This window comes from Micrasema longulum, unplaced genomic scaffold (assembly GCF_059751315.1).
Source record: "Micrasema longulum isolate JH-2025_06_02 unplaced genomic scaffold, ASM5975131v1 h1tg000900l, whole genome shotgun sequence".
In the NCBI taxonomy this organism is placed as follows: domain Eukaryota; kingdom Metazoa; phylum Arthropoda; class Insecta; order Trichoptera; family Brachycentridae; genus Micrasema; species Micrasema longulum.
Genome location: NW_028278091.1, coordinates 698,869 through 725,119, shown reverse-complemented (window position 1 = coordinate 725,119; position 26,251 = coordinate 698,869). Strand labels below are relative to the sequence as shown.

The following is a 26,251-nucleotide window of genomic DNA, read 5'->3' as shown; positions in this document are numbered from 1 at the left end:
CACTTTCAATATAAGTAATGTGAGAATACTTATGCAATAAGCTATTGAAAGAGTTATACCAGACAGAAAAGAATAATGTCGTTAGACATATTATGGTATTGAGCAAAAATTTTGGAATGTTGATCATATTGTTGATGAACTCGAGGGCAATAATGATGATTTCAGGTTAACAGAATCTGTGGTTTACAGTATGTGTATAGTCTCTGATGTGCATAATCTCTGGTTTAAAGTTAACACATGTCAAACGCATGGGTGACGTACAGTTTTGTTTTTATGTTTTGTGGAAACTCGAGTGGTCTAGTTTTGTCGTTTTTTGACAGTGACGATTTTCCCACCCGTCAAATATATATATATTTGAAAATTTCATTTAAAATATGGATAACTTACTCGTTTTAGATTTATATCAATCAAATACAGAGCAGCATGGTATCTCTCAAGAATATTCATTAGAAACATTAATTGCTTTATGTGTTTATAAATTTTGTAATTTGCCTGACATTCAATTACAGTATATGACAAAAAATGTTCAAAATATACAAGGTTTCACAGTAAAGCATGAAGATTTACTGCCCATCAATATTGTAAACCCAAGTAATTTGCCGTGGCAGGTTACTTCTTGCAAGCTTCCGGCTGTAATGATTGATTCAACGATAATAACAGGTATGTGTGCAGTTTCTCGCCATCTCTGCAAATGTAGGAAATCTCAGCTTCTCGATGTAGAACACCCAAAGGGAATCTTGGGCTTCAGAAGTAGTTGTTTACAGGCACCCAACGAAGTATCTGTATGGACAAAGTTTTGCGAAATCGAAATTTTAGAAACTACAAAAGATCTACTTAAACATATAGTACCTAACTGTCACTTAGAAAGCAAGGACTCTTTCGAAATACCTAAAAACTTAGCTCGATTTGAAAAACATTTAAATCAACCATTGAGAATACACAATGTTTATAAGATGGCTCGTGAAGTTGCAAATAAGTCATATATCGCTGAGAAAATGGTATTTGAAAATAGCCAAGTTCAAGCAACAGGAAGCTCAGAACGTAATGTGCAAAGGAAACATATCAAGTACAGGAAATGGAAATCCAACAGTAAACCTGTGTATATTGATAGTTCTATACCAATTGATAAATTAGATTTAGAACACATATTTGCGGAAGGACCCTTCTTAACTTTGGCTGATTTGATATTATATCCGTGTTACACCATAATTGATTCCATTTTGGGAAATAGAACATTTGAAAAATATTTACCGAAAACGAACAAATGGTTTAATAATATAAAGTCATTGCGCGAATTTGATCAAATTAACAGCTTCCTATCTACAGCTGTAATCAATGTAAAAAGTAAAGAGAATTATATAGAATACACAATGCCAGAAGTGCAGGATGTTAGTTTATACAAATGTGATCCAAAGCGAAGTAATCCAAAAAAAAGACTTTTTACGAAAGAAAATGATGTAGAATCTGCTTTAAACCTTATTTCTGAAGATGTTAAGTTATTAAATTTAACCAAACCTGAAACTAATGAAACAATCGACTGGTCATCTATTCCTTCTGATGCAAACCCCAATGGTGGACATTTGCCAGACACTCGTATGGTAAGAAAGACACAGCAGTTGGAGAATGTTGCTTTGTCTGTTATGAAATTAGCTCACGATGGCAATAAAATAATTGATTTTTGCTCCGGAAGTGGACACCTGGGAATATTGCTGGCATACCTACTTCCTAAATGTACCATAATTTTACTGGAAAATAAGGAGGAATCTTTAAATCGAGCTAAAGCAAGAGTGCTAAATCTAGGCTTAAAAAATATCGTTTTTTTCCAATGTAACTTAGATTACTTCATAGGAGAATTTGATATTGGAGTAGCGCTGCACGCGTGTGGGATTGCAACAGATTTAGTGCTCGATAACTGTATCAAGCAAAATGCATCATTTGTCGTGTGCCCCTGTTGTTACGGATCTTTGCATGTGACAGAGAGATTGCAATATCCCAGAAGTAAACATTTCTCCAATATTCCGTTAGATAAATATATCTGCATCGGGCATGCGGCTGACCAAACTCACGTAGATCATCCGATGGAAGAACGTGGTACAAAGTGTATGACTATTATAGATTCGGATAGGGCCCAACATGCTATGGACAATGGTTACTCTGTGCAATTGAGCCGGCTTAAACCTTTAAGCTGTACACCCAAAAATATGTTAATTGTAGGAGTAGCTGGGGTTTAAATAAATTATAAAAGTATAGAGTGAATTATTTTTTTAGTATATCTAATGGTATGGAACACTTAATAAATATATTTTTGGAAAAAAATCGCTCAATAATTATTGGTAATCATTTGAAGGAAGGTGAGATTGTACCATTGAGTTAATCTTAAAACTTGATATATTTTTTTTATGATTTATAATATTGTTCACATTTTTTTTTGTTCACATTTTTTTGCACCACAACAGGCCAGGAGGCCTAATATACAGTGGTGAATTACATCACAGATCACCCAGGCTTGAGAAAAATCACATTTTAATTTTTTTGTGTTCTCACCGGGAATCGAACCCGGAACCTTCCGTACGTGAGTCAAGCGTCTTGACCACTACACCACGAAGGCCACCATTATAATCATTTGCATGAAAAACAATCTAATGGTCACTTTACATCACATTAGAGGAGAAGATTACAGCACTGTACATATATTCATATTTTTAATCTAAACACCAGTTTATCCACCAGGATGCAAAAAATCCCACAGGGACGGACAGTCATTGGTCTTAAATTTTCATGCAAGATTTTATGTTGAATATTTTTTTGTAACTTTGAAAGTTTCGTGTAATGTTCAGTTGTGATATTTAATAAACTTGACATCGTTTCACAACTGCGCCGCTAGGTGTAGTTTGATATTTACAAAAAAGTATATTCATATTTGAATATTAATTGTTTTAAGCTTAGTCAATCATTCATGAACAAATATTTACCAATGAAAAGTTACACAATCCTTTCTACAATGTTTATCCGAAAGGGTTTTTTTTTTTACACGCTTTCATGACACAAGCGAGCATTATGGTTTCCATTCTGAGCGTCACACCTGACTGGCGGTTGAAAAATGACTAAATATGCATTGGGCATGAGTTAAGTGGCGTCATTTTTTTTTTAGGGCTCAGGGTATGTCTATGTATATTAATATGTCAATGACCAATACTCAATAATTAATAACAGATAAAAATAGAATATAAACCAAATTTTTTTTTCAAAAACTGCTCCGGTTTTTTCACACATTCTATGCAAAATAGGCTGGGATTCAACGGGTTAGTCGGTATTTTACCACATTTCATGTTATCCTAGACTGGTACCCGGAATTGTAAGACATCTTACTTCCGTAATTATTTTAACTATCAGCATAATGTTGTTCAATAGCAGACAGATGTGTCTGATTGAATTAGCTAATATGTAATTCACATTTATGCTAGTTTTGAGTATGTGCTTTCATGCTTTTCTATATTATGAAGAATCAAATAATGATGTTGATTTGAATGGGCCATTTTTGTGTGTTTTAAAAGCACTGTTTGTGAATACAAGTAAGGTTAGATTATGTTAAGTACTTGAAAATTTGAATATTAATAAACGAAAAAATATTTTTTCAATGGGCTTTTTATTATAGGCTTGAAATTTATGTGTACATACATATATTTTTTCTATTCACATACATATCTCTATTGATTTTCCATACAGCAGCAATATGCATATATTTAAAACATAACAAAATATCTTGTAAAATGTGTACATAAAATATTTGTTTATAAACATAAAAAGTTAAGAGGTTCCCTCTAATATTTTCTAATTCAATGCTCAACAATTTGTTTAACTAGGAAATGTCTTAGAACCATACATATTGCAGTTGCCATATATACAAATAAATCATCGAAAACATTTTTCAAAATAAAAAGAACTTTCAAAAAACATAAATATGTAAATTTTTAACAACAGCCAAACAGGGACAGTTTACACTAAATCAATTTTTAATAAAAAAGTCAAATCCAATTCCAAATTTTATTTCATTTACAAAATTAGTAAATGCTGCCCAATTAATATTAGCGTGAAAGTAATCATCGACATATATGTCTCTTAGTAAATTCATTCCGATGTACTTATTGGTGTCAATACTAACCCGCAAAATAAATTTTTCTTCTGTCCATTGACCGGATAGTGATCCAAGAAAAGATTTTTCCTCAAACAAGTAATCTGCAATTGATCCAATGCATATTTTTGGTGACAACATCTTGTGCAAACAGACTTGGGCACCTTTTGTTCCTATCGACCCAGAAATTGTTGCATTATTGTATTCGTTAAAATACTTTCCCGCCAAAGTGAATCTGCTACTCAAAGCTGTTGCACCTACATCACTTACTACTTCAGCCCCAACAGACAAACTTTTGCTCACTTCTTGTAAATAATTCACAGATACCTCTGCATTAGAAAAACCTTTATTACTCAAAGAAAACGATCCAGTGAACTCATCGTTGTAATAGTTCATTATGACATCGAGTCCACCACCTCCTTCTGGTAGAAAGTGAGCTAGGATAGTACACTTCCATTCATCGGAAATTGGATGTTGGAAAGTAAGATTAAAGAATCCCGGGGAACTTGTTTGACTGGGATAAATTAAAGGCTCTCTATTAATAAATCTATTGTAAGTCTTGTAGGTTGTAGCATTTGATGTGTCAAAATCTAACTTGCAGTTATATAAAACACTGTCACTAATCATTTTGTTCACATTAAATTTCAATCCTTTAAAATCGATAGGATAAAGAGCTTTGGTTCTTTGGTTGATGTTTACTAATAATTTTTGTTCATTGAGGCCACATACTGTTTCATAGGCACTCATCACTTTTTTTAAACTACAAATGTCTTGTAAACTTACATTTGCCCATTTCCACTTATTTGTGGACATTTTTATACTTTAAATTGTCAAAATAAATGGTTATCACATTTCTGATTTGAATAAATGACGACTCAAAAAAAATCAAAAGAATATTGAAAAATAACATTGTGTCTATGGCCTTTACTTATTTTTGATAGGCTTAATCAAATTCTAAAGTAAGTTATTTGTACCTATGTAATAAATAAATAGGTACTTATAATTTTTGTTTCTTTTAAAAAAATACTATCCATGAAATTTAAAATGTTTCTGACCTTATTAAATAACATTTTTTTAACCAAGTCGTTATTGTCATTCACATTTTTTTATCATAGCATAGCATTTGAAATTTCAATGAGATTATGCACATTTTTTCCTCAGGATTGCAATATGTTAAACAATGCAAACACATTCTAATTTTCAATAACTGATCTGGCATTTAATCACAACAGACCGTCATAATAAATTCACCAGTTAGACTTTCCAGGGAAGAAATAACTCGACAATTTAATGCAACGAAAAGGAATTTGAAGCACTTTTTAAAACGAAGAGTTTTTCTAATTTAATAAATCTGGTATAGTTTCTGTTAGTGAGATTATTTTCCCTAATAAAGAGTTGTTATATTGGATTACTATTATTACAACTGTGTGATATCGGCACTGTAATAATATAATAATTAAAGGTTATATACAGGTTTTATTACATTTTTATTGATAACAATGCTGACCCTGCAAGTAACAATAACATGGATCTAAAAATAAAGCAACTATATAGTGTTTATCGCAATTTTAGAAAAATGTACAATAATTAGATGTGTTTTTAAACAAACCTGTTAAATAAAATTTTTAATTCTAACAATAAAAAAAGATAAAAATCTCTAAAAAAAACTTAACACAGTTCATTCCTTAAAATTGTATGGCAATTTATTACTTTATTTTATCATTAAAAGTTGCCACAGTAAGTAGGCAATTTTTCGTCACATTCACATAAAAGGTTTTTTTCAAATGGCGTATATTAAAGCAGTTCGGCATGGTAAATAGACCTGAAAAATAAACAATATTTGGAAATATAATTATTGTTTAAATTATAAAAATAATAAAATATATTTTTACAGTAGGCACAAGACGTTAATAGTATATTAGTCTTATTGAATTTTCTCAATATAACAATAATTATAATGTACGTACAAAAATAATAAAATATAAAACATGATTATACTAAAGGTATAAAAAAAGTAAACACTGAACGATTAAAAATGGTGAATCATTACATTTTCATTTTTCTACTAATAAGATTTGATTGATAGGGAAGAGTCCTACATAACATTGTTCTGGCTTTAATACTGTTAACACAAAATCTCTTTGATTTTTACATTCTTGATAAAATTAACTTACTTGAATGGAATCTTTTCTATTACCCCACGGTATGCCCTGAGTGGAATGAATACTTCCATCAGTTGTAACACGGTTAAAGCCTCCATATTGGGTACTATCCGAGGACAATACAACCTGTTAATTGAAAACAAAATATCAGTTTTGTTTAAATGTGTATTATAGGCAACACTTACAGGAAATATAAGCACTGCAGCACCTCCTCAAGTAAGTTTAAATGCAGGTGATGGTACGACATAAATAAGAATGGAAGAAATAAGAAGTGCTGCCAAATATATGAAGAATGGAAAAGCGCAAGGTTTTGATAATGTTGCAACAGAGTTTATAAAGGCGGGTAGTGAAATAATTTTTGTATGGCTGCACAAGCTTTTTAACCGATGTTTAGAGGAAGAATACACTCCTCCAGACTGGAGAATGGCTGTTGTTATGCCTCTATACAAGGGAAAACGTTCAAGGGTGGAATGCGGAGATTATAGAGCAATCAGCCTTTTGAACGCTGTTGGCAAAATGTGTGGAAGAATACTCATCGAGAAAGTAAGAAAAGTTACTAAGGATATTGTGTGAGATATTCAGAGCGGTTTTATGGATGGAAGAGGATGTACGGATCAAATATTTGCTTTACGAAACATGACTGAGAAATTTCTTGATGAAAACCAAAAGCTTTTCTGTGTATTTGTCGATTTGCAAAAAACGTTTGATAGAGTTGACAGAGAAAAATTATGGAAGGTGTTATCGGAGTATGGAGTGAGTGGAAATCTGACACGAGCTATTGCTTCTCTGTATAAAGACAGCACAGCATGTGTTAGGGTAAACGGAACATACACATTGTGGTTTGACATTCATAAAGGAGTGAAACAGGGATGTGGAATGACTGTGAAAGATATTGAAAGGAGGGTGAGTGCTGGGAACAGAGTGAACGGAGCACTTAAATCAACCTTGGCAAATAAATGTTTGTCGCAAGAGGCAAAATTAGCAGTTCACAACGGAGTCCTGGTCCCGACCCTGATGTATGGGAGCGAAGTATGGACTTGGAAAAACAGGGATGAGAGTAGGCTGAATGCTGTCGAAATGCGATCTCTCAGGCGAATGTGTGGTAAAACTATGTACGATAGATGCACAAATGTTGAGACCCGTACCTTATGTAAGGCTGAGACAAAGATTATCAAGAAAGGAGCTCTACGCTGGTTTGGACATGTATAATGAATGGACAGCGAAAGAACGGCTAAGAATATTTACAATGCGAATGTTGATTGATGCAGAAATAGAAGTAGACCGAGAAAGACATGGCATGACCAAATCCAACAAATACTTGAAGATGGACATGTCAAAAGTCGGAATAATCGGCGCGCGTGCATGAGAAGATGTATGAATGTAGAAGAAGCGAGATCTGTAAGCAAAGATAGAGTGATGTAGCGTTCTATTTTCTCTGCCTACCCTTACGGAGAAACGGCGTGATGGTTTGTTGTTGTTGTAGGCAATAACATTAAACATTCATTTATTAATTAAAGAATAATACTGTTAAAATTAGATTATACTTAAAATTGCATAAAGTAAGCACAAATTGATAAAACTGTATGAAGAAGTCAGAAGAAATAAAATCGGAAAAAAAATATATTTAAAATCACAAACCAAACCCAAGAACAATGACTCAATGCGCCAATAAATCATAATTAACAAAAAAATAAATAAACAGTTTGTGCATACTTTGTAATTTCCCGGAGTGTCCACTCCTATCCTGTAGTCAGTGAAGCTCTTTGTGTGGTGGAAATTGAACAAAAAAAGTAATCCAGCGCGCTCTGCTGCAATAACTTTGTCATCTTCATGTTTTATTGAAACATACCCCTGAAATATGAAATTTCATAAAATAAACTACATTTTTAATAAGTAAATAATAAAGTAAAAGAATTAAGAAAAAAAATAGGAGCTATATTTGAATTTGTTTGTGGAAAACGATGCGATCTACAAAATAAATAGGTACCTTAGTATAAAAAAATATCAGGTTATGTAAAACAAAACCAAGCTGTAAAAAATATAAAGTAAGAACAAAGAAAGACATTGTATGTAATCTTTTTTTACATTGTTTTGTTGATGCCCAGTCCTTCTTATTATCCATTTTTTTATTGTTCAATAAAAACATAGGCCAATAAATTCCGTACCCCCTTGCAATTTCAGCATGATCCCCGCTTTATAAAAAAAAAACTGTTAAGGAAAATTAACAAGCTGCATATAGCAACACATCATCATCTGCGCCATTCTCCTCACTGCTGAGGGTTGTGACCATCTTTCCTCTTTGTCTTCAACAGAAATATATTTTAACGTATTAATTAGTAAAAAAAAAATTTCTGAAAACATACACATTCAATGTTGAAGTCTTATTTGGAATAAATTTACAAATTAGTATACAAACAAGAAGAGGTAAGGATACAAAATAATACTATTCCTATATTCATGAATTTGACTTATTAAGTTGCTAAAAATAATTTTGGGACAGGGCCATTTCTAATACTTATTTACATAAAAAATACAAAATAACATTTTCATCACAATTTTACAAAACAACCATAAAAATATATCTTTGAAAAAAACATGTAAAAACACCTTTTTTTTCCTTTATTATATGGGCCTACTAAAACACGATAACATCGGCCAAAAACAAGTTACATGGATTTACAAATTATAATAAACATGAAGTAATCGGGTTGTGGTCCTGTGCTAGTGTCTCAGACTCACAGACCAAAGGTACGTGGTTCGAATCGCACTCTATCCCAAATCGATTCCCATTTTCAAATAGTGAGTTATTTACAACACATTGAAAATGGCCCTCAAATTAAAATATTTGGGTAAATCATGAGAACGCATATATTATTTTTTTTAAGAAAAGGAATAACGATATGAAAAACTCCACATAGTATACATTTAAAATGTTTTATATTCTTACTGGGTTAGAGTGTAGCCAGCCATATTTCTCTTCCAAAGCGTTCATATCTCTGTCGAAATTGTTTAGGAACTTGTATTTTAGATTATCATCATCTACCAAATGCCACTGACGGCGAGCATAATGGTAAGAGGAGTTATTGCCTGCTCGAGGGAAGTCCAGCCATTCAGGGTGACCAAACTCATTGCCTATAATAATGTTATTTATCTTTGTGAAATGTTAGATGCATGTACTCAAAATAAAGAATAATAAGATTACAGTAATCAGTTTGAATATTCAAAAGTGCTAAACGATAAAATATCTATATAATATATGTATGTTGTATGCATAAACTATAGCAATGGAATCTTACGGCAAGGTCTGTACCAAATACCAGTAAAATTTTAATTCCAAAATACATATGTATTATTATGGGATTCAATATTTTTAGACATAGGCTCTTTAACCCAATCCCAGCGGGAACTGTTTTTAGCCTGTCTGAAAAATCTTGCCCTGTAAATGGCAACTGTCTTTAGACATTTTCGACTTTACAGGCTGGTACTTTGATAGTGCACGATAGATGACCAAAAAGTTTGTATCAAAATATTCCCTGAACATTTGTTGATGAGTGACATTTCTGAATAACTCCTAGGATTATATTTGTTAATGATATAAAAGATTTAAATCAGAGCAGGTAAAAAATTCTTGAAAACTTTTAAAATTCCCGCTCAGCAGTGACCTCATACCGCATCTCGAGTGTCGTATTACGTTATCTGTATGGAACTGTACATTGATCGTTTTTTTAGTACCTTGTATTATTTTTGTACCAATAAGGTTTAAGAATTGTATTTATAATAATAACAGCTTTAAATAATAACTACTATATTAATTACATTAAAAACCTTATTTTGTTTAGTTCATGTTTTGTTTTTCTAAAAATATACATTATTTTTTGAAAAATAATCATAATACATAATATCTCAATATGTCAAACCAGTGATGAGCAGATTTGTGAGAAACAGATTTTAAAGTAAGCAAGAAGAGTCTTTCATGCTGAAGACAATATTCAAATATTGTTGCTTCCACATATGCCATGGAAAACTTCGATATTAACCGACGATAAATTCACTTTTACCATTTTATATGTAGAATCTTAAAATCATAAAGATAAGTATTTTTATTTAAACAATAAAAATAACATAAATATGAGTTTCACTCCTTACGCACCTTGAAATTCAAACCGATGTTAAAAAAAATAAAAATTAGGACATAATGTTGGACGAATTTTGGACAAACAATAATTTTGTTTGTTGAGTTATATTATAAGCAAATGCGGTGAATATAATATTTAAATATAAGAACGTAAACACTAATAATTGTGCTTAAGTGTCTCCGCGCGGTGTTCCATCAACACCTTCATGAATACGAGTTAGTACCTATAGCATAATGCAAGTGCTCTGTTCACAAATCAGTTGGAACACTTTTATTTTAATGTTTATTGATGTAACTTCTTAGTGTACACATAAAAACTTATTTGATTATTAAAGTTCAAGTATTTGGGAAGATAACTAAACAATAAATGATATGGATAAATGCCTTTGTCTCTCATAAGTGGACGATTTAAAAATCTCATCTGTGATTTTTAGCGCTTATAAAAATGCCGCTGCGTACGTGTGTCGGTAAACCTACTCTGTGCTAAGCGGTGAAAGAGTTAATATCTATTTTATGTATTTTTTAGAGATACCTATATAATGTTTTAATTTATAATAGATATTTTTTACATTCACTTAAAATACATGAAATAATAATATGCGAAGTGTAAATGACTAATAGATTTCAATGTATTTTTGACAATTTTTGATTAAATTAACCAATTAGTGCTTTAACATTTTAATGGAGAAATCAGAATGGCGAATATTATATAGAAAACAAGATAATATAAGTAACACAAGTTACTGTGTTATGGAATAAATCTGTTGAATATAAATAATTTAATAGAGAACTGAATAATGGCAATAATAAACACTGTAAACAAAATTAAACAATGACAATTATATGTTTTACAATAGCAATGTACAGAAACTGATGAGCAATAATGAAGAATATAAGTTACCAATAAAGTTTAGATACGCTTCTCCTCCGAGAGCGTGTGTGATGAGGCGAATCATGCAGTGCAGTGCTAATCCACGCTCCACAATTGGATTAGAGTCACTGTTAATACTCATGTGGGTGTACATCGCTGCATCCATCAGCCAGAAGGCTATAGTCTTATCACCAACCAGAGCCTGGAAATATATTTTAGCAATCAATAAAGTAAAAAAGGTATGCGAGATACTTGGGCATTTCTTTTTTTCTAACAACACTTATTCTAATTCAGTGTAAACAATTTGTTTGGTGTGTGCGTGGGTGTCCTACACTAATAACACAAAAAGGTCAATATATTTTGTACATACTGTTTGTTTACCCAATAAAATAAATCAATTCTAAATTACAAAATAACTTTGAATAAAAAACTCAACCAAAAATTAATAGTAATAATAAACCTTCGGAAAGAAGAACTACAATTAAAACAAAGAAAACCATACTTGTTACGGATGTCAACACGGGAAGCGGTCTTTCTAAGGACCACCACGACGCTAGATCATGTACTTAGAATTAGGGATCTCGGTATTTGTTAGAAAATGTGCTCCCTCCAATAAAGACTAGTATTTGTTACTTACCGGGGTGGCCTTTTCCATACCGAGGCATTTAGAATAGGTATTTAGTTTTGGTAAATTAGTTTAAGGACTTTTGAATTATCATTGTTTTGTGCTGCGCTACCGCCGCTAGACTGCCGTGAGAGCTGGAGAGGGAAAAGCATATATATGTGGAGGGAGGGAGACAGATAGAGGAGGCAGGCGACCTCCTCTACCGCTCTCTCTCTCCGCGCGCGATGCGCTGGGTGAATGGTGGGGCACACAGTGCTGTTTTCGAAAATAAACAATCACTTCTTCTTCTGAAGTTTGGCTTTTACTCATCTCTACTCTCTACCCCCCGACCCGGCTCTCTACTCGACTTCGCTTCACCCTGGACTTGTATTTTGGACTTCTCTCCCTACGGATTCCTGACTGCAGCGAATTGGACACATTAACCTGAAGTAAGAGGCCTTTCTGAGGACATCTCCAGCCTTGACGAGACGAAACTGGGTCGCCTTGCCTCCACTGATCAGTGAACCGGGCCGTGCGATCTAGTGAGTCATCGGAACCACAACACGACGCCGGTAGCGCATTAGTTACAATACTTGTCATACACCATCAACTTCAAAAATGAAAAAAAAAATATGGCACCGATTATACAGTTAGAATATTCAGTTAAGTTGTTCAGAAGAATATTAATACAGCTGATAAAATGTGTCGAAGAACCAATGAAGACAAGTCAATATGAAGATTGCACAAGATTGAGAAAAAAGATAAAGAAAGACTGACCCATTTGAAGAAAATTAGGATATTTGTAACAGAGGCTTAAAAATGGCACTGAATAGCCAGACTGTAATTTTTATAAATGTAAATGATGAGTGTATTAATCCACTACTGCAAAACAAGAAATGGAAATATTACAAAGGATTTATAATGAATACAGAAAATAATGCTGTTTATAAATTACTACATTTTAAACCTTTAAGACAGCAAAAAGTAATTTTTATGTGATCTAAAATACTTCTGAAAATTACTACTTTATAGTAAAACTTGATTTTTATTTTTATAAGTAGGTTAAAAGGACATTTTTAAGGTAACAAATAAATGACAAAGATAACAATTTTCATCACACTACGCTTATTCAACCATGTGAGCATTCAACTTTCAAAAAATTTTATGTTTCTTTGACATTACTGTCACCTAAAAGCGCCTACATTTGTATGTTAAATGAGGCAAAATGTACGGCCTTACCCATTATGTATACTAAATTAGAAATTATAAATGCTTCTAAAAAAGGGAGTAATATGTGTTACATAAGGCAATTATATATATCTAGAATAATTATGTTTGTGGAAGCAAATTATTCTACCAAATCCCAAAAGGAACACTCCCACACTACCAGAAGTCAAACTAAAGGATGGGTCATGGGGTCTACCACAAACTTTGAATTCGGGCAAAGAAATTTCAGGTTTCTGGACCCCAAAATATTCAATACGTTACCCGAACATTACAAAACCATGACCCGAATTCTATTAAATAAATTTGTAATAAAATGGTTACTGGATTTAAGTAGAGAAAAATCGGAAAACTTACTAAAAAACATTCTAGAATAACAAATGGTATAAATATTGTATAACTTTATATTAAATTAACTAGTAGGTAGTCATGTTATTGTTTATTTTTGCATAAAAATGTCTGCCTTAAAACAGGTTGTACCTAGTTAGGCAGACTAGACATAATCCAGAGAAATCTATTACCTAAATCTATTCTATATAGTAGGTCGACCAGCCTTATGTGGCAGTTGACTAATTTTGTAACTAAAAGCCCTGACACCCCCCCCCCCTCCCACCTTGCCGCTCCCCACCCCTTCGAACTACTTCCTATTACTCATTAAATAATATGCCGTGTTCATCAAAAATAGTGCATGGTGATGTTAGAACAATTGTGAAGCAGAAAAATTGCAGAAAGGGCCATTAATCGCCTTTGAAAATTCGATAAGACGAGCTGCCGCCATGACAGCATTGTTATTTAATTATTTAACTGAGTGCTGCCAGGATAGTTATTTTAATCAACTCAAGCTAGTGATTTTAAGGAAAAAATCTATATCTGCCTTTACCATTTTTTATTTCATGTTTAAAAAAGAATTGTTCAGTTTTTGTTAAATTAAGTATGAAAGTATTTTTTAATTTTTTAAAGCAAGTTTTGTATTCTTTTAAATAAAGTATTTTTGTGTTTGGTCAGTTTTTATAATTTTATATTGTATATATAATGTCCTTTTTTAATAGCAGTACATTGTTTAATCGTACAACGCTTGTCTCTGTAATTCAATTAATATTTTTTAATAAAGTACTATAGTACATAATAATAATATAATAGTGAACGGGATTTTTTTTTAATGTTGTAGTTTTGGACATGTCGAACGAATGGACAGCGAGAGAACAGCTAAAGGGATTTACAAATTGATAAACGCAGAAAGTGAAAAAGACCGAGAAAGACGTGCCATTATCAAATTCTATAAAAAAACATAATTACAATATTTCTTGAATTTGATTATGAAAAGACCATGCTTATTTAATATTCACATTAAAATTGTCACAGTCAAATATTTTTGCTAAGAAAATTAAATAAACAAAAACATTTCATTGGCAATTATTTCTACACCTGACAACATTGTCCATCCTATACTAGCGCCCTCACCAAACTGCCAAGTAGGGCTGGTCGACCTATAGTAGATAAAGAAATTGTAATTTTTTTGTTAATAAACCATTATTATTATGGGTATATTATATTTCCAGATTAAAAATTCTTTCCCACTAGATCTGTTCCGATTCTCCATATTTTTTATGTGTGTCACAATCTTAGCTTACAAATAACGCTCAATTTTTATCCGCCTTACATGTTTTCTAACATTAGTTCCACTGTGGAAAAAAGGGGAATAGATTGGCGCATTTCATTAAATATTAGTTGGAGCTAGAGGAAACATCAAAAGGTGAATAAATTTCCATATGTTCAAGTGACAGTAATATCCTTGGAAAAGTATGTGTTGACCACAATCTTGCTGGACCATTGCTTTTTAATCTTGGCACGTGGTTACTGAGATAAATCATATTCAGAGCTTTTCCAGTGACACCAATATGCATAAATAATAACCATGGCCAATTTAAATTAAATTTAAATAGCGCCAATGCCATTATCGCAATTAAGTACCTGATCGTGGCTCTCTGCGTAAGCGACAGTTCCTTCCATCCACCTTCTATTAGTGAGAGTATGGACTATGTTCCCCATATTCCAATCTTCATCTTTAAATTCCTTCAGCAGTTTGATCCAATTATCGGGGATAGCCATAGCGAGGCGGTAATCAAATCCTGTGCCCCCTTCACTGACGGGTCGGCAAGATGCCGGCATTCCAGAAACATCCTAAGAAACAAATAATTTATGTAAAAGTAACAGCATTTGAAATATTATAAAAACAGGCAAATCTAATAAATGTATTTTTAAAAGGCATTGTAAATATTAAAGATTTAAAAAAAAATCTATACTGCCTTTGTAACAAAGATATGGCAGTTTAGGTATTTACATTTTATTTTGTCAATATTCGAGTAACTTTTTAAAATTTAAATTTTCTGCATTTAAAAATAATATGACTACTGTTTTCATTGTCCCTTTTATTGAGAATTTGTCAATTTGTACAGAAGGCTTATGTCAGATATTAAATCAGGAGGATAAAATATTAAATAAGTTGGATAAATAATTCATTATTAATGCCATTTTGATACAAAAATTTAAGTACATATAAAATTACCTCAGCAATAGTGACACAATTTTCATCATTACTATGAACCAATTGGTTGGCAAGCATAAGATATAAAAGGGCTTCTGTATCCACATTTAGCCCAAAGTATTCGTCGTAGTGACCGGAAAAGCCTTGTGCTCCACGGCTGTGATACAGCATAGAGGTCACTCCATCAAATCTAAAGAATAAAGAGTTTAATTTTTACAGTAAAATATTTAATTAAGGTACAGATCATTGAAAAATTCCAGATTTAAAAAAAACATACCTGAAACCATCAAATCCATACTCTACTTGATACCACCGTAAATTTGACAGTAGAAATCTTAGAACTTCAAACCTAAACAAAAACGAAAACTCAAATGTACACTGTGAATTATTCATGCAATTGTTTTTATTTTACCAATACGCTATTCATGGCTTCATATTAATTTCTTTTGTCAATTTGATTTTTATAAATATTGTATCGTCTGTGCAACTCCAATATGTCATACCACATATATACAAAATATACCAATTTTGTCTACATACAATTTTTTGTATATTTTTTTTGGTGTATTGGTGGTTACTCACCGTCTTGCAAAATATCATAACCCAGAAAAATGGTTTGATTGTTATTTTTCCCATTAACTTATATGTTTTAGGTTTAAATAAGGCAGAATAAGTCACAAAATCATTTATAGTGCGTCTAAAATAAAATATTTTACTTACTCGGAATAATTGAAAAGCCTCGAATCCCACAAAGGATGAGTTCCTTTAGGGCCATCATGGAAGTAGCAAGAAGTAGTTCCATCAAATTCATTCAATCCATCCAGAGTATTCTTGCAGGCGTGTGAGTGTACAACGTCCAGAAGGACATATAGTCCCATACCGTGGGCTTCGTCTATTAACCTCTTCAGTTCGCAAGGTGTTCCATAACGACTATAAAAATCAATGTTATAAGTACAGCCTCTAAGTATTTTGTAGGTTATTAAAATAAATTGATTGAATAATTTCTAACCTACTAGCTGCAAAGAAACTCGTGACCTGATAACCAAAAGATGCATAGTACGCATGCTCCATGATGGCCATCAACTGGATCGAATTGTAACCTTAAACGGATTAAACATGGTCAGTTATTTTAATCAAATAATTATAGTGCGGTGCTGCAGAACAGTATTTATTTATTATACTTAAAGCTGTGTATATGTTATTTCATTTATTTATTTTTAGTTACATTGAGAACATTACAGAGTATCCAATTGATTCTTAACACATTACAAAATATATATATCAGATTTATTAAATAGAAAAGAGAAAAAAAAATGTAAATTGTCATGTAAAATTGACATACATATTACAATTTGGAAATTGCCCTCCTGAGAGTAATCCCACCGTCATGAAATATATCGACATCCGAGGCGATACGATTGAATAACACTATTGCTCTACCTACCGGCATAACCATTGGCAGGTTGGTTCTGCATCGTGGTATCTGTAATTGGTCTTATTTTTTCATCTTCCATGTGAATAATGGTTTTCAGGAGATTATTGAACAATCTTGGAATAGTGCAATTTAATGTTTGTTCTCCGATGTAATTTGTAATTCAGTGAACAATGGTTGTCTGCTATGTTTATGGTGAGCTATTAATAATTTAATATGATAATTAAATAATAAAATAGTTTCTGAGGGTCCTATCTATTTTTATTAATCTAAAATGTTTTACTTATTAGATGTATTTTCTAACTGTTTTTAAAGCCTGAGACTATTTTATTCATATTTATTTTATGTGTTGGTTATACTGTTTTTTTTACATTCTACTCCGAATTCGAATTTCTATTTTGTTAAGGATATCAACTCGTTGGAAAGAATCCGAAGATGAGTCACAAATCCTGAAACGGCTCCCATACATACAGAAACTGGAAACTCTCGGTCTTACAACGCTGCAGGAACGGCGAGAAATGGGTGACTTGATGGAGACATATAAAATACTAAACTGTCACTATAACTACCCAAGTTTGGATTCCATGTTCAAACTAAAACAAGATACTCCACTTTGAGGCCACAGTCTCAGGATGGAGAAAACCAGATTCAACCTAAACCCATGGAAGCATTTGCTGAGCAATAGTGTTTTTGATGGTCGGAATAAGCTGCCACAGAGCTGGAGGACAATTACAATCGGAAATTAACAAAGTTAACTTTGACTGTCTATAAAGTTAAATCAATATTTATGAATGAAAATGTGTATATTTGTGTGAAAATTTAAAGTATCTTCATCGGTAAGATGTAATTGAACATGTTTAGAAAAAAATTGTATGCATATTCTATTTCTCAAAACTTAATTTTACTTTGTAGATAAAATTGAAGTTGTAGTACGGGTCCAGGTCTCAATGTGGAAACGCTATAACTTCAAAATTGGGATAAATTTGTGTTGGAAAAGTTAAAACAAGCCATTAACCAACCTCCGTTAAATAGATTTAAACTGGTAGCTTAAAATCAATTATTTTATTAACTTATTATACACTACCCCCACTTGTTGAAGTTAAATAAATTAGATTATCTGTGTTATTTTTACTTGCTTCGTTTTATATACGTTTTGTATACATTACAGGTGTTTTGGAACTTATGTATAAAAAATACAACAATTAAGATATTTTATTACACTTACCTTGATTTTTTATCCTCTTCAAAATGTTATCTGTAAATTCATTGTAAGTTCCACAGCGATATTCGGACGTTGCAATACCAACATGGCATTCATAAATACGAAGGCTTTTGGGACGTGGCACTTTCTTATTTTTCATCACATAAGACTAAAATAAAATAACACCATATATTATAATATTATGTACTTACACTGAATATTTTCCAAAAAATCTTACTCAACAATAATGATAATTTATCAACAAGATATGGTATTGAAGGTTTTTGCAAATAAAAAAAAAAATCTTATCTGAATGCGAGTTGTAGTGAGATCAACATGGTCATAGACTAATTTTTTTATTAGATTTTGAATAAGTACATATACTTAAGTCAAATTTGAAGAATAATGAATAAAACAATTCATATAATACAATGAAAGCACCTGCCCTTTTCCGAAACTGTTTTCGAATGTTCACCATCAATTTCTTTATGTACTAATTTAGAAAAAAAAGTATTTCTTTACAATCAAAACACGAAAATAACAAAACATAGAAACATTAAAAGCTTTCATTTCTCTGCAGTATTTTCAATTTGTGATCAATCAACTACACGTGGTCAGTACATTCACCTTATTCTAGTTTCCCTATATGACAGTGAAGGAATACAGTGTTAGTTTCAAATTTGTACTGCAGCCATACCTCCTGGATCCCGCTTCGAAAAGAAAATTCATAGAAGGACTATATTACACCAATGTATGTAAGTATAATACATAATATCAGTCATGGCATCTATCTGGCTTCAATACTATATCCCTTTCATACTCCTTGAAGAAGAAAATATGATATGAAAGTTGTGATCCTTTACCTTTGGAGGGTTATAAATATGCTGTTGAAAAACTGTCCCTTCATGAGGCTTAACATATTGAGCCCAGGGAGATATTCTAGGGAGATGTCCATTAATAATAAGTTCTACGCGTGAAAAATGATTCAGCGGACACGATCCATCTGGATTCGCAGGAATCTGTAACTCCCATTTTCCATATTCAAGTTTTTTGAAAGGGTGGCTCGACCAGTTCCAATTATCTGTAAAATAATTTTAATGTTTGTGTAAACATTAAATAAATTATAGCAGTTTTTTATACAAATTCTATTACTTCAAAAAATACTTTGGAAAAATGCTAACTGTATTCTATGCCCTAGTAGCATTCATTGTTGGCGATCAATAGGGCCGACATGACCCTTCGTTGGCCCTACTGATTACCAACAATAAATGTTTGTATTTGTTGTATTTAGCAATTTAGAGAAACCATAAAACAAAATGACTAATTAACCAACCAACCATAATTTATAATGCAAACAAAGTGTGCATTATAAATTATGCATGAATCAAAATTATTTTCATAATGGTTATGCTTTTTTGTCAAAAGAACTATTGCAGTACTAATCTTATTAAATTTATCAAACATGATAAAATAATGGAGAAAAGGTATTGTAATTCAATCTAGTAAATACTTCCCATATATGCCTATAATATTCAATACTAATCATCACCTTAAGTTTCATTTATTAAGAACCAGTTATTCTATCTTTTGAAAATATTTTTGATTTAAAAGAAAAAAAAAAAATATTATTACATATATCCATAATAATGTATGATGTATGTAATGATATAATAATGTTACTTTTCTACCTGACATATTACTTTACTTAATAATGTGAATAAGAATTTAAACTCAGAAAAAACAACAATTGAAAATGTTTTGTTCCAACCTCACCCATGCTTTCAATCTAACCAGTAATTAATAAAACCTAAGCCTGTACTTTACCCCCTATACTTGAGCTAACTCCCTCTACCTCATTTACCCTCCGCCACTCTTTCCTATTTAGTACTTGCTCTGTATATTTTGGTTTAGTTTTTCACGTGATGCTGTATAATACTGCATATCCGAAACTCAAATTTGAAAACTATAATTTATTTAATATATTTATTTATACATACTGAATTCTCCACTAAGACAGACAGAATGAGCACCCGGGGCCCACTCTCGCCAGTTGACAGAGTTATCAGGTCGTATCTGCATACCAAATTTCTTGTAACCGCTACTAAAAGCGATTAAGCCACCTTCAAAATGACTGATTTTCTCCCAAATATCTTTATAGCATCCATATCTAAAAAAAATTTAGAGAATCAATAAATTTTTTAATAATCCTTCCCCATCTCATCTTTTTATGGCTAGGAAACTGTATCGAAAATACCATGCGTAATACCTACATACTCGTACATACATTTGATGTCTATTTACTATAAATGATAGTATATGAGGCGTCAGTGCAGAAGTGACATAACCCATACAAATAGGTATACATTGTCCGTAAATTGTGTGTAAAGAGTCCATAAGCATGCATTTTATAAACTAGAAGTCATTAGACCCACTTTTTCCCATCCATTAATAAATGGCACTACTTACACCATTACCAGGTTACACCATTAAAAAATCATAGTTACCTCAAATTCACAGTTAAAAACATGGAGTTTTTGTAAAAACACCAATTGTCCACATCAGTTTGTTTGAATGAACAGAAAATATCCTTTAATTAGCATTTCTACCACTCAATGTTCGATAGCTTGCCCACCACATACCGCATATCGCATATGAGGACATAAGTCTCCTTAGCGGTGCTCATGTACTTGGATAAATTTCTCATTGCCGAACGAGAAAAGCTGCCGAAAGAGCTCTCTATAAACTGGATTGCCATATTAATAGGACGTGCGCCCTGGCGCAGTTGGTTAGACGGCCAACTGTGAAACGATTTTTTCTCAATTGGTCTGGGTGTTGTGGTGTATTTTTCATTACCTCCTTCCATATCCCCTCTACCCCACCTGCTGACAAGCCTCAAAATAGAGGCTTAGCAAGTTATTCCTTTAAAATGAGAGTGAGAAATCTGACTTTCATTTGTACGGCTTCTAGGTGCGTAAAATAGTGAATGAGATCTCGGTCTAGTATTGTTATTGGGAACATACAAACTGATCTCTTTCAGTATATTTGAATGATATGTTTCCAGAAATCAGCTTATAGAATTGTTTCATAAAAACCCTATCCACATCCGACAGTGCATTGGAACAATCTGTTAAATGAAGGTAAGGTGATCACTCTTACGCTTCAGGGCCAGGAGTGTACTAGTGCCAGAATGTCATAAGGCTTATCCGTGCGCGTTTACATGAGAATAATGCGCGTGGTGGAAGGGGTAATCAATGTGCCCCAAAGATAGCCTACCCGTCCATCTCCGTGACAATGTCTCGGAACAATTTTCTGTCCTACAAATTACTGTTTACACATGGACAATGGGTGAGTCCTGAGACAGAATATTGTATTGTCCACTTGTAAACGGCCTTTAAATTAAAACATGTGTGCTTTTTTTACAAAATACCTAATATAAACTAAAATATTTTTTAACTTACATCTTAATAATGAAACTTAACTGAATCCAATATAATGATGTTTTTATTAGAGCATTAGTGTTATCAAGTTTAAATTGTCTTTAAGGATAACGAGAAAGGTGTTTTATTTTATAAATCGATTTAACCCATGATAACCCCTTTCGTTTTTAAAAAAACTAATATTAAATATTAAACTAGTATAATATTATATTAAAGTAATGATAACTAATCTGAGGTCAATTTATTACGTTCGTTTCAAATTTTCACGCCAATCGATTATGCTGAATGCTTAAAAATCACTTGAATACAGAAGTCACCAACTAAAAAATATTTTTTTTTTATCAGTCAGTTCCAAAACAGGAGTTATATTTTCAGCATTCATTCCTTATTAATGACCCCTTGACAAGGAACGGGGCTGTTTAACCCTTATACTGCTAAACAACGATATATCGTTGTTGTTAATCCCTATCATAAAGTTCTAACTAGACTGATGCTGACGTCATAATCCCCAAAAGGGTAAATGAATTCGGGAACTGCTTGTTGCACTTAACCGTCAGTGGTATAAAACATTTTCAAAACATAAAAATAACTTATTCGACGGCTTATTATTTAGTTTCGTACCTATTTCAGCCCTACGGAAAATTTTATACAAAAAATGTTTTCTTACGCGCAGTAAAAATTTAAGCATTAAATTGTACGGCAAAGTTTCTTGAAAATGAATAAAAAATCATTAAAAATATTTTAATGAAAACGAACAACTTTGAACGACGTCACTTGTTCATATGAATCAATCAATGATAAGAGGGTTGTGTAAGATTTCCGGTTTGCTAATCGTCAGTGGACCAATCAACAGAACTAACTGAGAAAAAGCGGAAGAGAACTTGCGACGTCACAAGCGGATTAATTGCAGAAATACAAAACTTTAAAAGATCGTAGCGCTGATAGTACGATACATAAAAATTGAAAAAAAAAGCTTTGTGTATTACACATTTTTTTTTTAAACCACTAAACACCCTCATTATAAATTTACTTATGATGTTTAAATTCGCAGTGCTTTTAAGAAAAGATAAAAGACTAAACACAGGAAACTTCTAGCTAGTCGGGACCTGAAACAGTGAACTTTTTTACATTCCAAAAACAGTGAAATAAAAAATAAATCAATGTTAATAGTTAGATTTTTAATCACCTATATGATATTTGAGGAAAATAATTATATTTGGTGTTTTCCCCGCTATTAAACCCGATTCAGTGATGACGAAAATATTGATGTACTTCCGTAATGAATAACCAATTGAAAACTTTACGTTTAATATAATGACTCTTATTTAGTGAGGTCCCTATATCACCGGAAAACCCCATAATTAAGAATATAAACAAATAACTAAAGAGCCATAAAACTTAAAAATAATTCACCATGGAACCTAATAATTGTCAATTAGGACGTTTGAATATTTAAAAAATCATTTGTCACTTTATTATAATGGGTACCCACAGTAATGGGAAATTAAAATGTTTTAGCTGTTCATTAGGGAGTAATTATTACTCTACTAACAAAACGTAATTATTACTATACAAACTCTATTCTACAAACTATTTTACAAACAAAACGTAAATGAGGTATATCAGCTCGATATTGATCCAAAAATACTTCAGAAAAAGCTTCTTCGATTTCGTGCTCTTCGTAAGTGTCATATTATAAATTATTATCACTATCACTTTAAAAAAATATCGTTATTGTCTTATTCACTTTTGGAATAGGTTGAGCTGCTAAGCCTCCGAGTTTCTCGGCGAGGTACTATTATTTCTTTATCACTTTCACTATCCGTTATCATTTGGAATGATACATTTTGTAAATTTATTCATAATAAAAAGGACGCTTTGCAGAGTTAAATTGTTAGTTATAGTAACAAAGTAAGATTAAAAATATATATAAATGTAAAAAATATGTAATTTACCTCAGTTGTTTGTAATTTCGGCAACTGTTGTCTATCTCGCTCAATCCATTATGCGTGAACTAGCTATTAGTGAAACGGAATATTTTTCTTAGAAGAGATATCAATTTGTGAGACAGTTGTACAAAAATATTTTTTTTTTTAAATTAAAATTATATTAAAACAACTACCAAGAAATAATATCACTTCTTAGTGCATTTACCGGTTACCTTTAAGTTTCAATCTAAATAACTCCCTACAAACATTTGGACATACTCAAAATATTGTTGATTAAAATAACTTGCATAAAAAAATTTAAGTAATTTTAGGCATTACCTAGGAGGTGAAATAATTTATCCAGATGAAACTCACCGACATCAATAAAGGTTTCAGCTCTTTTAGTTTGCAAAAGTCAACAGATGGAAGAGTTGAGGTAATGTAAAAATAGTCATGAATGTGGATGTGTAAACATACCCCTAAAATAGTGAATATTTTGTAGTGTGTAAAGTGGTCATTTAAACCATCCAATGACAGATCATAAGTCCTGTAAATGCCTAGACTTCCATATTCCCTTGGCAAAAATGTTTTCCCTCTCTGTTGCAGCAAAATTCAAGATATATTTTACTCAATTTTCGTTTAGATGCATTGATGGATGTGGTAGGTTTGATAATATATAACAGAGCACTTTGCCACGCAATCAACAAAAAAACTATCATAATTATTTCGTTTCAATAATAACAATGCGCCTTGAGATTGCAGTACGAGATCAGTTTTGTTTGTTTTTATTTTCAGTCAAGAAAGGGTTGACAACCGCTGTACGAAAATTGTCTATTTGTGGCACGAATTGTCTATCTTGCTCACTCCATTGGGCTTGAATTAGATATTTATGAAATGGAAGATTTTTCTTGGAATTGCTATTAATTGATAAAACAGTAGTGTGTTTGGAAAACCACGTATTCGATAAAATATTTTTTAAATGTATAAACAAGAGGATTTCTGATTAGATTCTTGAAAAACTGCGTCGCAGCGTAAGGGTTAATATTAATAATATGTGTATGAATTATGATATAGGCACTAAGTTTTCAACGAATTCAAATTCATCTATGATTACAGTTTGGAGAGAAATTAAAGTTACCTACCTGACGAATTACTTCTTTAAAATATTATTATGATATTCATGAAATAAAACATGTTTGCATTTTTATGGAAACTTTTATAGAAAAACAATGAGCTTAATTTTCATTACAGATTGAAAAAAATGCCGTTTTTGAAGTGCGCTACTGACTGATATGACACTATTGAAAATCAACAATTTAAACTGACACGTATATTATTTTTAAAAGGTTTTACAAAAGTACAGATCTGATCCGATACTTTTACGACATAATATATACTTTTATACAAGTAAAAAAAAAAAGTATTATGTAAAATAATCAACATTAATAGCATTGAGGTATATTAATGGATATATATATATATTTTTAACTTAACAGGTGCGAAAAGTAAACCCCGGACTGATTTCTAATAAAGTTTTACCATCGTAACATTAGAATATTCCGACAAGAATCTAGTTAGACAAAAATGCGTTGCATTACATTTAAATTTTGAATGAAGCATCATTCATAGACTGACGTAGACTTATGCCGCCAATCCTAGCCGTGACCTTCAACGTGACATTGAGACGTATTTACAGAGAAAAAATGAAAACATAACCTCTACTAACCTACGACGGAATTCTCTTTCGTAAGGTTTTAAATATGAATCACGTTCGAGTAACTTGTCTAACTCGGGAACTTCGATTTCCATCGGATCCACTGATGATTGTGTTCCACCCATATCAACTTTTTTACAAAACCTTATCAACCCGAAAACTTCGCTACGCGAACCGAAAATATACGAGGGCTACGCGGCCGACCGACCAGTACGAGAAACTTAAGTAGATTAGATTGCGAAGAGGTGGAAGGAAAGCGGGATATATTATGACACGATGTTGATGAATGAAAAACGAATGTTACGAAATAAATGTGCGTAATCTGATATCCGAATAATGTTTTTTCTTGTTTTGTATAGGAAGGTAGGTACTAGAAGAGACGCGGTTTTCGCAGTACGCACTAACACCGTTGTATTATAAATTATAATACACGTATAAGAACAATTCTATGTATAAGCTAAGCTGACCGTATAAATATGATACTTTTGATGTTGTAATAGTACATTATAGGTGTACTGTCTGTGTCCGGGAGGATGAAGAATACATACCTGTGTGTGAAATAGAACCAGAATCCTGGACTATTGCTTTCGAATTAATAAAAACTCTGAAAAAGGAAATTGAGCAGTGGTAAAATCTCCTGAGAAGTTGGTTGACAATTTATTGTTTCATGTTCGAGAGATAAGTAAACAGATGAAAGGCATTATGACTTTGTTATTAATGATCAAAATTGCTCAAGTCGGTCATGTCAAAGCAGACACAACCGAAGGGCATGTATGACAAGATGTATGAATGTGGAAGAAGCTAGGAGCATATGTCGGGGTAGATGTGTGTGGCGATCTATCTTCTCGCCTACCCCTACGGAGAAA

General features: G+C 32.1%; 3 protein-coding genes across 4 annotated transcripts; 1 reads left to right on the top strand and 2 right to left on the bottom strand.

Annotated features, from left to right (window-relative positions):
* Nucleotides 1-165: 165 nt before the first annotated feature.
* Nucleotides 166-2,316, top strand: LOC148278279 (glutathione S-transferase C-terminal domain-containing protein homolog). Its single transcript, XM_088231670.1, has one exon. It carries the CDS (start codon nt 375-377, stop codon nt 2,229-2,231), a length of 1,857 nt encoding a protein of 618 aa, XP_088087796.1. The 5' UTR covers nt 166-374; the 3' UTR covers nt 2,232-2,316.
* On the bottom strand, nt 658-4,945 carry LOC148278278 (uncharacterized). The gene is made up of 2 exons (XM_088231671.1): nt 4,163-4,945; nt 658-780 (listed from the first exon to the last, which is right to left on the bottom strand). Exons 1-2 carry the CDS (start codon nt 4,943-4,945, stop codon nt 745-747), a joined length of 819 nt encoding a protein of 272 aa, XP_088087797.1. The 3' UTR covers nt 658-744.
* Nucleotides 4,946-5,601: 656 nt separating this feature from the next.
* On the bottom strand, nt 5,602-25,617 carry AGBE (1,4-alpha-glucan-branching enzyme). 2 transcript variants are annotated; one of them, XM_088231668.1, is made up of 14 exons: nt 25,398-25,617; nt 20,304-20,473; nt 19,170-19,387; nt 18,331-18,475; nt 16,683-16,773; nt 16,394-16,603; nt 15,951-16,022; nt 15,695-15,863; nt 15,100-15,309; nt 11,331-11,502; nt 9,242-9,426; nt 8,008-8,145; nt 6,307-6,420; nt 5,602-5,954 (listed from the first exon to the last, which is right to left on the bottom strand). In XM_088231668.1, exons 1-14 carry the CDS (start codon nt 25,508-25,510, stop codon nt 5,913-5,915), a joined length of 2,049 nt encoding a protein of 682 aa, XP_088087794.1. In that variant the 5' UTR covers nt 25,511-25,617; the 3' UTR covers nt 5,602-5,912. The 2 variants fall into 2 exon arrangements, with proteins under 2 accessions (XP_088087794.1, XP_088087795.1); XM_088231669.1 differs by lacking the exon at nt 25,398-25,617 and adding an exon at nt 20,811-21,026.
* Between the last annotated feature and the right edge of the window lie 634 nt (nt 25,618-26,251).